We start from the raw sequence: 15,432 nt of genomic DNA on the forward strand, positions 1-15,432 counted from the left end.
GGATTTTTTGGGAGAATATAATTAACAACGTTGCCAGTTAGGTTTACTCTTTTTTATAATAGCATTTTGCAATGGAGACTTTTTTTGTATTTTAAAACCTGAAAAGACCAACTCATTTATACACTAAAACCCTAAAACTGACATTGTAACCTACTCTTTTAGTTTAATTTGCTTCCACCTTGTGGCAACTTTGAGGCCTACAATGTAGGATCAAGAACATTAAACCATAATGTGTGTGAGAGGGAGAGAGGGAGAGAGAGCGTGTGTGTGTCCTTTGTGTGACAGCCCTTTTCAAAACAAGGTTCCTTTGTCTTTCATGCTTAGAGTGAGATTTGACTGGAACCGGAGCCCTAATAAAAGTAGAGCAAATTACAGCTTTCACGTTTTATATTCGAATAAAGCATATCCTACTTGAGCATTTCAAGATTTATAACCAAAATTTATTAACAGGAATAAAAAATAAAGTAGACATGTTTTTTGTTGTTGTTGTTTTTAAATGCGAACAAAATATATTAAGAAAAGGGCTATTGTGAAATATTTCGCTTACAGTGCGCCTGTAAGTAGAAAGAGACAAAAGCCCATTGTGTTGGCATGAAATGGATGCATCATTTGGGTCTTGTGCGCAGATTTTAAAACATTCTAAATGAACTAAGAATCGATCACCGCCTGGGTTGCTATCCTTTTCCTGTTATCCATTTACCGTAAAACCAGAACTTTCTGCTCCTTTACAATTTTTAGTAGAATTACTAAGAAAGAAGTTAATTTTATGAAATTGTGCATTACTTTGTATGCATGGTAATAACTACACTGTGTTTTGCTCTGACGCCCCTTTGGAGATGTTGATTGCAAGTCTGCAAAAAATAGAACAAGGACCGTGCTCTCAATAACTTACGGCTTATTACGGTAACACTGGGAGTGACGCTGTACCTTAGCGACACAATGAAGTAGCGGTGTAAATAACCCCTGTAGATGAAACAGCATTATTTAGTTTTTTGTAGAATTAGAAATTGGAGTCTTACATGGTTGTGGTGTTTCGGTTTCGACGGTTAAGCGGTGGATATCTTTGAAGTAACTCGCTAAATTATTTAGTGGTTGCTTAGTGAGACTGAAACCTCTCATCTAGCTAACCTCCTTCAGCCTTGCACTGTAGTATATCACAGCTATCAGCAAGTCTGCGCCATGGAGTTTCCTTTTGACATTAATCAGTTGTTCTCTGAGAGGATCTCCATTCTGGACCAGAATCTTGTTGCAAGTCGCCAATCTAAAGAAAAGTAGGTTAAAACATGACGATGTGTTTACGCAAATAACTGCTCCGTTTATCTGTGCTGCTCACTTGGCTTCAGAAAATCACTGTTGAATCACCTTCTTTTAAAGTCTGGACTGTAGTCAGCAGTTCTTGAAGGTCTCAGAAACTTGACCATTAAAATCTATCTGTCTATTTATTTGTCCATCCATCTATCCATCCCTCCAGGTTTATTTAATATAGCACATTTCAGTAGCAAGGCAGTTCAAACTGCTTTACATAATAAAACTACAAAATTGCAAAGTTATAAAGAAACCACCATACAGGCAACAGTAGAAGAAACATTAATTTTTTAATGAGTGCCATCACCAAAATCATACACATCAAATATGTTGGTCAATGTTGTTTTTTTTATTTTATTATGGTTCAAAAGCAACTCTAAAAAGGTCGGATTTTGTCTTGATTTAAAGAAACTCAGTGTTTCAGCTGTTTTGCAGTTTTTGGAAGTTTATTCTAGATTTGTGGTGCATAGAAGCTGAATCCTGCTTCTCCATGTTTGTTTTGCTGTGTGGAACTTCACAGGCCAGATCTTCGGGTCAAAATTGCAACAGTTCTTGATGAACTTGGGGAAGCCTCAGCAAAGGTGAGTTCTTGTTTTTTTGTGTGAGGGTTGTTTGGGGGTTGATCGGGTAAAAGGATCTTCTGATGAACAAATATTTCTAATTTTTTACAAAATGGTTTTCCACATCACATATTGACAACAGATTCACTGCAAATATGCTGCTAGGTAGTTTGGTATCACTGCATGCACCATGCTTAACATGGACCAAGGAAAGCAAAGTTTCTGAACATTTTTGAATGCAATCATGTTTATTCTTTGGTGCTACTACAGGCACAAGACCTCCCAGCTCCTATAACAAGTGCTTCCAAGCTGCAGTTCCAGAAGCATCAGTTGTACCTGATGAAGGACGGAGAGAGCAGCCGGTAAACCTCACTTCCTTGCTTTCACTCCCTTTCCACTATTGTTTCATGGACTAACATGTTCATAACATTTAAATTTAATGTGTTTTTTTCCACACTCATTTTCTTTCTTCCAAATCTTGCAGTCTGAACAAAGTCTTAGAACATATTTCTATTTTTACTTATTAGAACTGGTAGAATTTATTTAAAGTAGTTACATTGACTCCCTGGGAATAATCTCAACAGGATTCAGGTGAAGCTTTTCCAAGAGCTTAATATTTTCCTGCTTTGTCCATCCCAACGGGATAAAGCAGAACATTCCTCAGAAGATTCATTATAATATCTTGGCTTTCCTAGCTGGAAAAATATACATTTCATAAATACTATTTACAGTTTAGATATTCTGAAGAACAATTATCAGGATCAGTGTTTATAATATTGCAAAGGAAAAAGCACTCCTTGGAAATGATTTTTGGCAGGATGCGATCAGGTGTCATGACTTCATGCTCTGCATATTGATGATATATTTGGTCAGCTAGAACAGTTGGCTACTTATGGTATATGTGTGTAATATGTTGTAAAATGATGTTAATTACATTAAAAGAGCTCTCTCATGTATTCTACACACAGAGGACGGGGTGTGGTTGTGGGATTTCTGAAGGTTGGCTACAAGAAGTTATTTCTGCTTGTGAGTCTGTAACTTTATTTTGATACAGTTATTCATTTTCTTATTCCAAATCACAGTTCTTTAACTCTTATTTGTTTTAGGATCGAAATGGTGTGCACATCGAAGTAGAGCCACTGTGTGTTTTGGATTTCTACATTGCAGAAAACTTACAGCGACATGGCTATGGGCTAGAACTATTCAATTTTATGTTACAGGTAAAGCTTTTAGATATTTCACCATAAAAATCGGGTAATAAAATATGAATAAGAGTTGTAATGATGCATGTGAGCCAGCAGGGGGATCAACAGGTCTTATTCTCTATCCTAATTAGCAACTAGTTGTTCCAGACTTATTTAAAATAGACATGGTTAGGTGATCAAATATTGGTCAAACAAAATCACTTTCAACAGGAATGAGAAAAAAACAGTCTCAAAGAGAGGGTTACACAGAAGGGGACACTGACAGAAATGCTAACAGTTCCACTTTATGAAGTGGAAGAAAAGTTTATCATCTTGTTTAGTAAAATCCTTTTGTTGGTTGGATAGTGTGTATGTTCTTTTTCCAGCTGGAGAAGAACATACACACTAACTATGGCTGTCTGATGCATTTATACTGTAACTAAATACTTAAATCTTTTTGTGTGCTGCAACTGACTCACACTGTGTTGAATTGCATGTATTCTCGTGAGTTGGACTTGGACTGTTTACTGTTTGCTATTTATAATTTATGTGGAAGACTTAACTTCACACTATAGTGGTGGTCACCAAACGGACCGCAGTTTGGATCACTGATTGAATGTTTTTCAACTGTGCACCATTTACCACCCTAACGGTAGTACATTTTGTTTTGCACATATTTTGCAGACTTTCTAAACTTTACGGTTCTTATGGTAATACAGCTGAAGTCCGTGGAACTCATCTGTCTGCACCTGGAAGGTTACCTGTAGAAGTCATAAGAAAAATAATGTAGATTACCGGAGAGCACCATTTGTACTGTCAAGCACGGGGGGCAGAACCATAATGTGTGATATTTTGCTGCATGAGGGACTGGGCTCTTTACAAAATAAATGCGGAAAATATTAAAGGAGCATCTCAATAAAAAGGCTAGAAAACTAAAGCTTGATCAATGGTTAGACCAAGGATACAATCAAGCTAAGTGGTATGGAAACAGGCGTAAGGATAACAAGGTCAAATGTCTTGTGGTGGTCATCACAAAGCCTTGATCTCTGTGCAGTAGGAAATTGAAAAGACGTGAGCTAACAAGCAGGCCTACAAACCTGACTCAGTTCCACCAGTTCTGTCAGAAAGAACTGACAGAACTCCATAAAACTGTGCGGAGAAGCTTGTGGAAGTATATCTATGTTTGACCTAAATCATGCATTTTTAACGCAGTTCTACCAAGAACTAAGTAAATGCATGTAAACATCTGAAGAAAAATGATATCCCTCTGATTATTATTGTAGAATAGTTTTCTGCTACAGATTAACTGTTATTGTCCATTTTTTCTTTGCTGTAGCATCAGAACGTGGAGCCAGTGTTGTTGGCATATGACAGACCTTCCACCAAATTGCTGGCATTTCTGGCTAAGCATTACAATTTGAGGCAGAGCGTTCCTCAGGTGAGACATGTCATGTCTGTCCTGTGAATATCTCTTTTATGGTTTTACTTTTCTCTGACAACCACATAAGATAAAATATAGGTTACTTTTACAAGATTTTTTTTAATCTTTATTCCACGTTAAGTCCTTCACTTGATCACTCTTCCATTTTTAAAGCTTCTGTTTTATTAGGCAGAGCAGCAAAAGCGTTGGGAAGGCCTATTATATACATAACAGCACAGATATAATCTGGCAGAACCCCATAAACTAGAAAGCTGATCAAGTAAATAAATCTATTTCTGAAACTTACAGTTAAGTTCAACTAATTTGTTAATCTGATTTAGTTCAGGAGGTGAACATGCTGAGGTGTTTTGCTGTGCGGCAGCTGCTGGAAGCCCCATTAAATGTGTCCTGTGATATAAATGTGCTGTTCTCAGAATTAACATTGTTATTGTTTGATGTAACTTTTTTATCACTGTGTGCAGGTCAATAACTTTGTTGCCTTTGAGGACTTCTTCTACAAAAGAGCAGGTAATTTTTAACCGTTTTATTTTTTTATGGCAGTTGTTACATTTTGCTCATGAGCAGAGCCATCTTCAAAATATGACAAACCCATTTGCTTTCAATTTCTCCTCTGTCTGTATATCTTTGTTTCAATGTACTCTATTATTATTATTATTATTTAAATGTACCTTTGTTCACCATGATTAAAATGAACTTTTTTTCCCTTTTTCCATTCTGCTGTAAGACGGTCTTTAGTTGGTGACAACTCAAAATGTATTTTCGCTTTAATTTCAGTTCCAAAAAAATAAAATAAATTTTAACCTAATTTCTAGGTACAATTTTTTTTCCTTACAGATTAGAGAACATGCAGCTTTCTAGGAGGAGCTTATTAATTTTCTCATGTTCCTCAGCCTCATCATGTTGTTCCCTTTCTTTCCTTATAATTAACTACAATTTTTTTATTTGCACTTTGTATCAAGAACAAAAAAATAACTTGAGTAGAATAAGTATAATACACAGTTGCCCAGAATTTCTTTTTTTCATGCAACATTTGCGTTGTACATCTCAGAAGCTTCTTCTACTGCTGGTGTTTGACTTAAGTATGAAGATGCCAATGGCACTTAATGAAATTGGGTAGATGGAACAACATTTGCAATAGTAATAGTAATAATAATAAACATGTTACTTACAATGCACTTCATGTTAATGTCAAAGTGCTATAAAATAACAGTCTAGTTTTTAACTGGCCAGTTTATGCATTTTAATCTTTTTGCCTTATTGGTAAGAGTGAAACTTAATTTATGAACAAAAGAAGATGTTACCTTCCATCCAGAGCTGAGTGTACTTTATGTTTTTTACAGTGTCCCAGTTGAGAAGAGTAAAAAAGCCTGATGGAGAGATTAAGCCTTATTCTTTAATGGAAAGAGAAGGTAAACCATCATTTTAGTTATCTATGAGTTTTGGCTGAAAAGCTCAGTTTATCATTGAAGATCTCTTGAATACTGCAGGCCCATTCCATTCCATTTCCTCATTGCTATTGAATCATGCATGTGTAAAGCTATATATATATATATATATATATATATCCATCCATCCATCCATCCATTGTCTGTTCACCCTTGTCCCCAATGGGGTCGGGAGGGTTGCTGGTGCCCATCTCCAGCTACATTCCAGGCGGGAGGCGGGGTACGCCCTGGACAGGTCGCCAGTCTGTCGCAGGGCAACACAAAGACATACAGGACAAACAACCATTCACACACACACTCACACCTAGGGAGAATTTAGATAGACCAATTAACCTAACAGTCGTGTTTTTGGACTGTGGGAGGAAGCCGGAGTACCCGGAGAGAACCCACGCATGCACAGGGAGAACATGCAAACTCCATGCAGAAAGACCCCGGCCGGGAATCGAACCCAGGACCTTCTTGCTGCAAGGCAACAGTGCTACCAACTGCGCCACTGTGCAGCCCTTATATATATATATATAACATAAAATATTTATGTTGCTTAATACTTTTTTTCACTGAAGGGGTCCCTCTATAAGAAAAAATGTCATTTATATAAGAGAGCACTACTTTGTGCAGTTAAAACAAGTTTGCATTGTTCAGTGCTTTTTAATAAGATTGGAACATTGATGGTGTATTGTGACCTTATACCACCTGACAGAGCAAGTTATAAAATCAAATTGATAACTGCTACATTGGAAACAGCAGGTTAGGCTTTTTTAATACTTGGTGATGATCCAGTAAACTGCAGTAAACCCCCCTCTTATTGCTCATGCTGATATTCGATGTGTTGCTGCATTTGCCCTGTGAAACCCTGTGAAAGCAGCAACAATGTTTGTTTTTTACACACAGCTTTTTCTATTTATTATTTTCATAGACAACAACTGCGGAAATCCTTCTTTTTCTTTTAACTTGAGTTTAGATTATTTTTTTGCCATGAAACTTGAATAGGTATTATTTCACTGTTTTTCCAAGTTCTCCATAATCAGATATATTTTTTTGCTTAAAATATAAATTTTGTTTTGTTTCTTTTCTAGCGGTACGCCAAGAGCAGAGGACACTTCCTTGGCCATTTGCTGCTCCTCAGTCTCCTCACCGCTCAGTATCTTCCCAGTGCTCCCAGTCTCCCAGTGCGGGCTCCTCTCCCAGGAGGGTGCTTCCATGTGTCACACATCCAGCGTTTGCTGGAGACAGCAGGGAGCAGAGCCCACATTCACCTCTGATGGACTGCTGCAGGACAAGACGTAGCAAGTAAGAGCTGCATGCACACAATTACTCTGTTCTACATTATCTGTTTATGTGCCATTACTTTATTGATATATTACTGTGGCTCAAAATACGATGAAGTTCCTTTCACACCTTCACACATAGTTTCAGAAAGCAAATGAATAGATCAATAAGACAGTGATCATAAACGTGTTTTCATTAAAGGTTGATGATTGCAATAAAATTATGTTTTTATGTGGGCATAGCTTTCATAATCTCTGCATACATACTGTAAAGACAACATCTGGATGGATGTTGCAGTCACATTTGAACCAGAAAAAAGTTAGGAGTAAGAAGCAGCAAATACAGCAATAATTTATTCTTTTTGTAAGGAGAAATATTGATAACCTTTCCATTCAGTTTAAAATCTATAGGCAAACTATAGACAGAGGCAGTCCTAGCCTGTTTGGTGTCCCTCCCCTTACCTTCTCCTCATTACTGACATTCAGATCCTCCAGTTGTACGATTTTTTTTTTTAATTTTGAAAAAAATAGCGAGGGAGAGGCAAGTAGTTCAGTTATCTGACTTTGACAACCTTAACATGTAGATATTATGTGAAATTCTGTGTTTCGGTTCTGTTGCAAAATAAGAAAAAAAAAACACACCAACTCTGACAGATCACCTGTAGAGCAGGTGTTGAAATGAACTAATCACCCACCGTGGTGTTAGATTAGCTAATCTACCAGCTGTTTATAATGCACCTGGAACATCAAGTCTTAAAACGTAATACTGCAACGGACTGAATGTTCTGTTCTTTGTGTGAAAATGTTTTGATTTTTTTTTGTTGTTGTGCCGTTGTTGTCAGTTGCCAGTGAATCATTTGCACTTTTTGTGTGTTGAGAATCTCACAGACTGAGCAGTCTTGATTAAATGTTACTGATTTAGTTAATAAACTAAACTTGAAAATTGTTTTGCAACTTAAAACAATAAAATTAACTCCTTTCAGCTGTTTGGATAATTGGGTCATAGAATGGTGGAGCCAGTGAATAGTACATTTAAATTATGAAATATTGTCAGATTCTCAGTAGTATTTAAATTTGGGTGAGTGTGGCATGAAAACATTTATTATCCCTAGGGTAGGCTTGACTGTAACATAATGACAAACGGTTTTTTTTGCTGCTCTAGAAAAGAGATTGAATTCTAGCTGAGTATGCAGAGGCTTTATAAGGTTGGGAACATTACTAGTGCATTTGTTTTTGGGTCACATATTATGGATAGGAGGCCACTGACTCAATGCTCTAACAAAGACTCATGCTCCGTCGCACATACAGCGAAGAGTCATTGCTGGAAAACATGCACCAATCAAACTGATCCAAACAGATACCTGTTTCATAATAAACAAGGCTTTATATTTTAAATACATAGATAAACAGAACTGGATTTGCCAGTTTTGTGTTTTTGATGTTTAGGATTTATAATGTGACATTATGGGCACCTGGATAAATCTTGACTAAAAAGCTTCTCGGTTTGGATTTGAAGATGGAAACAATTCATTCCATTAATCTGGTTTTCCACTAGTCCACTATGTAGATCTGCATAGAGACTGGTCACTGATCACTTTGTTTGTCATAATTGATAACTGATTAGTAATAGTGTATCTCTTTCTCTCTTTTGTCTTCTATTGTTTTTTTGTTCACCCATTTTACATACTTTGTTCTTTTTAACACCATTTCCATGTCTGTCTGGTAATTCGTCGACAGTTCCCTCAGTAGATCTCAGCTGGGTTTTAATTAACCCTGGAACTGATGTTTGTTTCAAACAACCGCTCCACTGTCTTAGCTTGATATTGATGCTGTTTTTTTCCTGATTAGGAATAGAAAAGCTGCTGGTTTTAGAATAAGGATATGACTTTCACCTGAATAGAATGACAAATTTCCAAATTGATTTCAGTTCTAAGTTTAGTACAGTGAACCAACTCTGCTTGTCTTTTTTAACCCATTAAATTCTAAGATAGGATTTTGGTTTTAACTCAAATGCACATGAACTTGTATCAATGAAATAAAATCTTTTTTTTCAGATTGCTTCTTCTTTTTGTCCTTAAAAGTTGGTGTCTGCTTGTTGAGGATTAATTCTCTGAGGTAACAAGTTTAGGAAGGAAAGCCTGATTCATCCCTTATTTGTTGTCCCAAAGAAATCTGTTCTCTCTGCAGCAACACAAAACTAGACCCTGAGGTTTTAAATCTAGGCTCCTCTTTCCCTCCACTATTACACCTTTACACCACAAACAGTAAGGGCACCGATGGCTTAGTACAATCCACATATGGAGCAAGCTGGACATGGTGCCAATCATACAGACATAGTTGTTGGTTAGGACCTTCCTTTCTGCAGCAAGACATACAAAATTAATCATTTTGTATGAGACACAGTATAAACCCTCTCCAGGTTTAATTATGTACATCACAACCAAACTTCAGTAACTACCTCAGGAACTCTGAAATGACAAAGATCTGGTTCAATGTTGCATAGTTGTATACAAGACACATATCTTGTCTGAAGTCTGGAGAGACTTCTGTTTACCACCCCATAGAAATCATTTGCAGGACTACTGAAAAGTGTGATCACAGTTGGAACCCACTTTTAATGATCTTTTTAAAGGACCACTAACCCTGTCACTGCCATGCAACTTTGAAGGAGTGTGTCATCAGAGACTGTCCAAAGTTCTCAGGGTACATTCTCATAAGATCATAAAAGTAATCAGACTCATATGCATATATATATATATATATATACACATATATATATACGCATATATATATATAGATATATATATATCTATAGATATATATCTATAGATAGATATATATCTATATATATAGATATATATAATTACCTGAGCTTATGTTTGAACCTTTGTTTTTTTCAGTTTTGTACATTTGAGTTATTTTTTTATTCTTATCATTTGTTTATTTTTGCTTGGCTTCCCCCCATCCCTTAGTTCACTTGCTTTTCCTGGCTTTTTGTCACCATTTCTGTTCTGTTTGTATCATTGGTTTCTGTGCACTTTTCTCCAGTAGCGAAAAGGGTTTAGTTGCCAGATCCAACCTGTACAGTCGACACATGGACATCAGACATGCTGGACTCCTGGACAGAAACTCAAGTAAGATTTGATTAGCCATTTGAAATGTTGAGTGTAAACAGTTTTACTTACAGGAGATTTTTAGTCATTAAATCCAGGTTTTCAGGTTTCTATAGTCATTGAGTTATTGTATCCAAACTATTCATGAGTGAATAGATTAGGATTTGTTTCCGCTTCATGCAGAAAAGACAGACGTCATTGTCTTTGGTCCAGAATCAGTGATAATCTTTTCTGGATGAGACCAAAAACCACACAGCCTGTAAAGACCTGTGTGTCCTCAGAAACGCACATCAGAATTTTTATGTTTGAGAAAGAGATTTAGTAGAATAGCATCCCTTTGCTGCACCATCTGGCAAATTTCCCTCACCTAAATTTCATTGGGAATGTTTTAGGACTTGATAAGTTTTGAAAAACCGATCTTCTGGAAACCCTTGCCTCAAGTGCTCCTCAGCAAATTTGTGAGGTGAACAAAAAGAACTGAATCTCTTTTCCTACTTTTTGTTTTGGGAATTTTGGGCTAACCTTTTGAATACTTGAACCCTGATTGAGTTTAAATGTTTCAGTAACTGATCATGTGTCTAAAAAAGCTATACTTCCAACAATTCAATAGCATGGAATGTAAATACTTGTAACATTTTTTGTGGCCTTTAGATTTTGAGGCTGGAAGGTGTGAAGTGTTTTTGTTAAAGTTAATTTATTTTCGTCCAAGCAACTTTGCACATTAGAGTCACTCTTAGTGACTCCCTGTGTGGAAAAAGAAAACTACATGTACAATGTGTAATGGACCTACTGGTGGTTTCCTATGGAGAACTAATTCTGACATAATTAAAAATAGAAGCATACAGTAAATACATATATATGTTGTTTTTCCTTTTTATCACACACATGTTTTTGTCAAGAAATATATGTCTTCTTTTGTGTTGTCCTTATACAACGCAAAAACGTTTGTTTTGTTTTACATTGCCTCGTCTTATTTTACTTTTCTTATGCATTTCTGGCTCATTATGCAAATGAGGAGGGCGGGGTCTTAAAGCTTCAACTTCTGTGGCCGCTTCATCCAAACTATGAAAAATGTAACGGTGAATCTTTGAGTCCATGAAACTGAAACACACGTTCTATCTGAGCGTCCACACAAAAAATAATTGAGTCAGGAGTTGTAGCATTATTTTCTAATAAAGTTGCTAAGCTTCAGCTGATAAACTGCTGGCCACCTCTTGATGCCAAGCATAGTTTAATGCTGACCAACCAACAGGCACCGCCCTGCTCATTTGCATAATGAGGCAGAAATGCATAAGGAAAAGTTAAAAAAAAGAGATGAGGCAATGTAAAAAGAACAAACGCTTGTATAAACTTATATAAGTTGTCAGAATTGGTCCTCCAGAGTTTTCAGCCTCCTGATGTGTAAATACCCACTGCCTCCAGGTTGGACACCAATGGGAGATCAGACATGTGCACTGGGTTGGAAAAACGAACACAGGTTGGCAAGTATTCACACACCACTGAGTGGACATTTACAGTACTTTACAGCTCTGACTGTTGGCTAGATAAAGACAGTAAATTAGACTGAGTGACTAAAACTGTGTGCAAAGAAAATGTATCTGGCAAAAAATATGTCAACAGAAAAAGACTGCCGTTTTTGTGTGGAATAAGTTTGGACACTTATAGCTAAAGTCAGGTATAAGGACGGACAGTGTTAAACTGTGGTTTAGACCCTCCCTATTATTTGCAGTCAATGATAAATTCAGGTCTTGTGCTGGTGGCTAAGCTTGGGCTGCTATCACCTTGCTGGTGACTTTGGCTGCAGCAAACAGATCTGCATCTGTGGCGCTCCAGTCATAGCAAAACGTAAACAGGCTAAGGCTACAGCTCAAGCTCCTGAAGGAATGTTTGTGTCTTGCTCTTGGCATGTCTCTGCCTGCCTTCAAGGCCAGACACTGACACACCCTTCAGCTGGCTGAGAGCTTAAAGGAGCATTCCTCACATCTCCCATCATTTCAATAAGGTTATTAAATACAGAATTTGTAAAAGTGATTTTACTGACATTTAGGCTGAGGCAGTTATCTAATTGAAATTGTCAGATGCAAATATTCATCAAACATTCATTCTTGCTTGTTTTCCCTCTGCCCTCATGACTCCAGTATTGTCTCTCTGTTGAAGAGAGCCCAGCCTGGCCTGGGAGCGCCGCCTGGACCCCAGAGTGATGATGTTTACAGCCTGACTACCACAGATGGCACAAAGAAGCACCTGGATTCAGCCGCTGAGTCCCATGCAACGTCAGACAAGACTAAAGTGTTGGACAATAAACAGAGCTCATCTGAAGGCAACCACAAACCTCTAGAGAAAGATCATATCAGAAAACAGCCAGACTGGTCATGGGCAGTGGGAGGAAACTACTCCACTGCACAGTGGGTCAAGCAGAATCAGGTTTACAGAAGCACCCGCCCTTGGTGATCAGGAACATCTAACATGGATGACCAAGATAAACACAGTAGCCACACATGGATAAGCCGGACTACGGTATTAAATTAAGCAGAATGTTCCAAACCAATGTTTCTGAGTCGGTTGTTGAGTGTGGAGTGCAGTTTTGAATCTGTGACAACTGAACAGTCACACTTCCATGATACTATACTGTAACAGTTTTACTTTAAATTCAGTTTCAGTGAAGCCAAAATACTTGAGTCAGATGTTTGTTGTTATTGGAACTCCACAGTTTCCAATAACCTGTGACATTGAGGGGAAAAATCCACTAAATCCACTGGTCAGTCTGGTGCCACGTTAGGGCTCCATGGTAGCACACTTAGTAGCCCTGTTGCTTAGCAGCAAGAAGGTCCTGAGTTCAAATCCCTGCTCTTCTTTCTGCTTGGAGTTTGCATGTTCTCCTCTTATGTGTGTGGGTTCTCTCCGGATACTCCGGCTTCCTCCCACAGTTCACAAACAGAACCAATATGCTGGAATAAAAAACTCTTTATTGAATTCATGTGTACCAGCAGCAAGCTAAAGGTAAATAGAAGTGTGCCAATTCACACTTCTATTTCTTATGATTTTTTTTATTATTATTAATTTATGAATTACACTAACTGCTGCTTCTAAATTCTCCATAACTGTGAATTTATGTGTATGATTATATGCCTGTGATGTGCTCAGAGTAGCACCAGTCTGTCAGACTGCCCAGGGCAGCTGTGGCTACTATGTAGCTAACCAGCATCAGTGTGTGAATGTGTGTAATAATTAGTGAATGACTGACTCCAGTGTGAAGTCCTTTGGAATTATCAGACTTTACCATTTACCTCGCCTCATGCCCAGTAACTCCTGACCTCTGGATGATACCTCATCGGCTAGTGTTAAAGTAAACAGCTTTCTCCAATGCTTTGGAGTCAGTGAGTCAGATATATTTGGTAAATCTTTATTAGGATTATTAGTGTGGATTTGATTCCCAATTCTTTACGTTATTAATACAAAACCGCAATATTTGTATTGTTAGGTTTATTTATTCAGTTGGTGGATTATTTGTAAATAACTGACATAAAGTTGTCATGTTGATACAAGTGGTAACATGGACCCTCTTACTAGCTTAACAAAATCTGCTGAATGATAAAAACAAATCCTTTAACTGCACTGTTCCAGTAAAGAGTGAGGGAGAGTCTGATGATGATAATGAAACAAGCCAAACCTGTATCTATCGGCAACGCGTCATCATGACAACCATCCTTTGTTCTGGGTGAACTCACCCTGTAACTTGACTTTCTAAGTATGAAGAACTGCTGCTTATCTCCTGTCGACATCTGGCTGTTTATAATTGCAGCCCTTTGCTGATGCGTTTCTTTATGTTGACTCATTCTGCAGGGGTTGTTCAACTTCTGACCTGTCCAAACAAATTATTATTTTTTTTATTATTATTTTTATTATTTTTAATAAAAGCCACTGGGCGTGCTGTGGGTTAGCGCGACCCATATTTGGAGGCCTTGAGTCCTCGACGCGGCCGTCGCGGGTTCGACTCCCGGACCTGACGACATTTGCCGCATGTCTTCCTCCCTCTCCTTCCCCGTTTCCTGTCAGCAAACTATCATTAAAGGGACACTAGAGCCCACAAAAGACCTGCTGGAGGGGTAAAAAAAAACAAACAAAAAAACCCACTACCATGCATATTACCATATGTCGTTCAACTGTATTATCTGCCTGATATGAACATAAAAGTCAATATAACACTGAGCAGCCTGACACTGTTTTCCTCCAGGGTTTAAAGGTTTAAAGGTTATACCTTTATAAGCATTACTCTGTGATACAGAGGAAACAGAAACTACATGAAAACAATGTAAACGTAAAACTAAATGTTAACTGAGATCAGAGACTGATATGAGAATTAAAAGTGTATGCCACACCAACAGGACTGAATTACTTTGTTTTCAGAAATTAATTAGCTTCTTCAGCAATTTCTTGCTTAATGTTTCCTCTTTCTTATCTGTGGTCCTCATTTTACTTGTCCACCTTTTGGAGTTACGTGTTTCTCTTTAAGACTGAACTAATTTGAAGTCTGAGTGGAAACATTCAGGTTTCTAAAGTTTCCTATTTCAGCAGCGCTGACGGAACTTTAACCTTTTCAACAGCTCATTCCTGCTTGGCTTGTTTTTTTTCTTTCCAGTAAGCAGAGAACAAAACCCAGGAAGTGCTCAATGATCCATACAGCTGCTCAGAGAAGACTTAATGTTTAGAAACAACTGCAGAACATTCAGTTCATGTTCAACTGATGGCAGGAAAATGGCTTGGTGGATATTTCCTCCCTGAAAAATGAGCAATTTAGTTCTTCAGTCAAGAAACTGCAGTAAGATTAAGTGTATATACATATACTCTTACATATTTCATAGTGCCTTATACATTTTGACTAAAATGTCTGTTTTTACAATCTAACCACTTTTGCACCGATACGGTAACACTGCTCAGCACTTCCAGCCCCATAACACTCACACAGCTTTGATTCAACTCTAAAGACGACCTACAAATTTATACCGACAGCCAGTGACCGCTGTGGTATGTCTTTTTGACCTGTGCCTATCTTTTTCTAGGGTACCATTATGTGCATGTTATTTATGAGACCTAAATGGTATAAAATTAAAATTGA

The 15,432-nt window shown here is 37.6% G+C and overlaps 1 protein-coding gene across 3 annotated transcripts; it reads left to right on the forward strand.

The window, feature by feature from the left end:
- Positions 1 to 913: 913 nt before the first annotated feature.
- atat1 (alpha tubulin acetyltransferase 1) lies at positions 914 to 12,864 on the forward strand. 3 transcript variants are annotated; one of them, XM_028036915.1, is made up of 12 exons: positions 914 to 1,271; positions 1,826 to 1,886; positions 2,136 to 2,227; positions 2,834 to 2,891; positions 2,972 to 3,085; positions 4,386 to 4,487; positions 4,952 to 4,997; positions 5,831 to 5,899; positions 7,012 to 7,225; positions 10,252 to 10,337; positions 11,739 to 11,793; positions 12,455 to 12,864. In XM_028036915.1, the coding sequence occupies exons 1-12, from the start codon at positions 1,180 to 1,182 to the stop codon at positions 12,765 to 12,767; spliced, it is 1,302 nt and encodes a 433-aa protein (XP_027892716.1). In that variant the 5' UTR covers positions 914 to 1,179; the 3' UTR covers positions 12,768 to 12,864. The 3 variants fall into 3 exon arrangements, with proteins under 3 accessions (XP_027892716.1, XP_027892718.1, XP_027892719.1); XM_028036917.1 differs by lacking the exon at positions 5,831 to 5,899; XM_028036918.1 differs by lacking the exons at positions 10,252 to 10,337; positions 11,739 to 11,793; positions 12,455 to 12,864 and adding an exon at positions 8,941 to 9,261.
- Positions 12,865 to 15,432: the final 2,568 nt, after the last annotated feature.

Source organism: Xiphophorus couchianus, chromosome 13 (assembly GCF_001444195.1).
Source record: "Xiphophorus couchianus chromosome 13, X_couchianus-1.0, whole genome shotgun sequence".
Classification (NCBI taxonomy): Eukaryota; Metazoa; Chordata; class Actinopteri; order Cyprinodontiformes; family Poeciliidae; genus Xiphophorus; species Xiphophorus couchianus.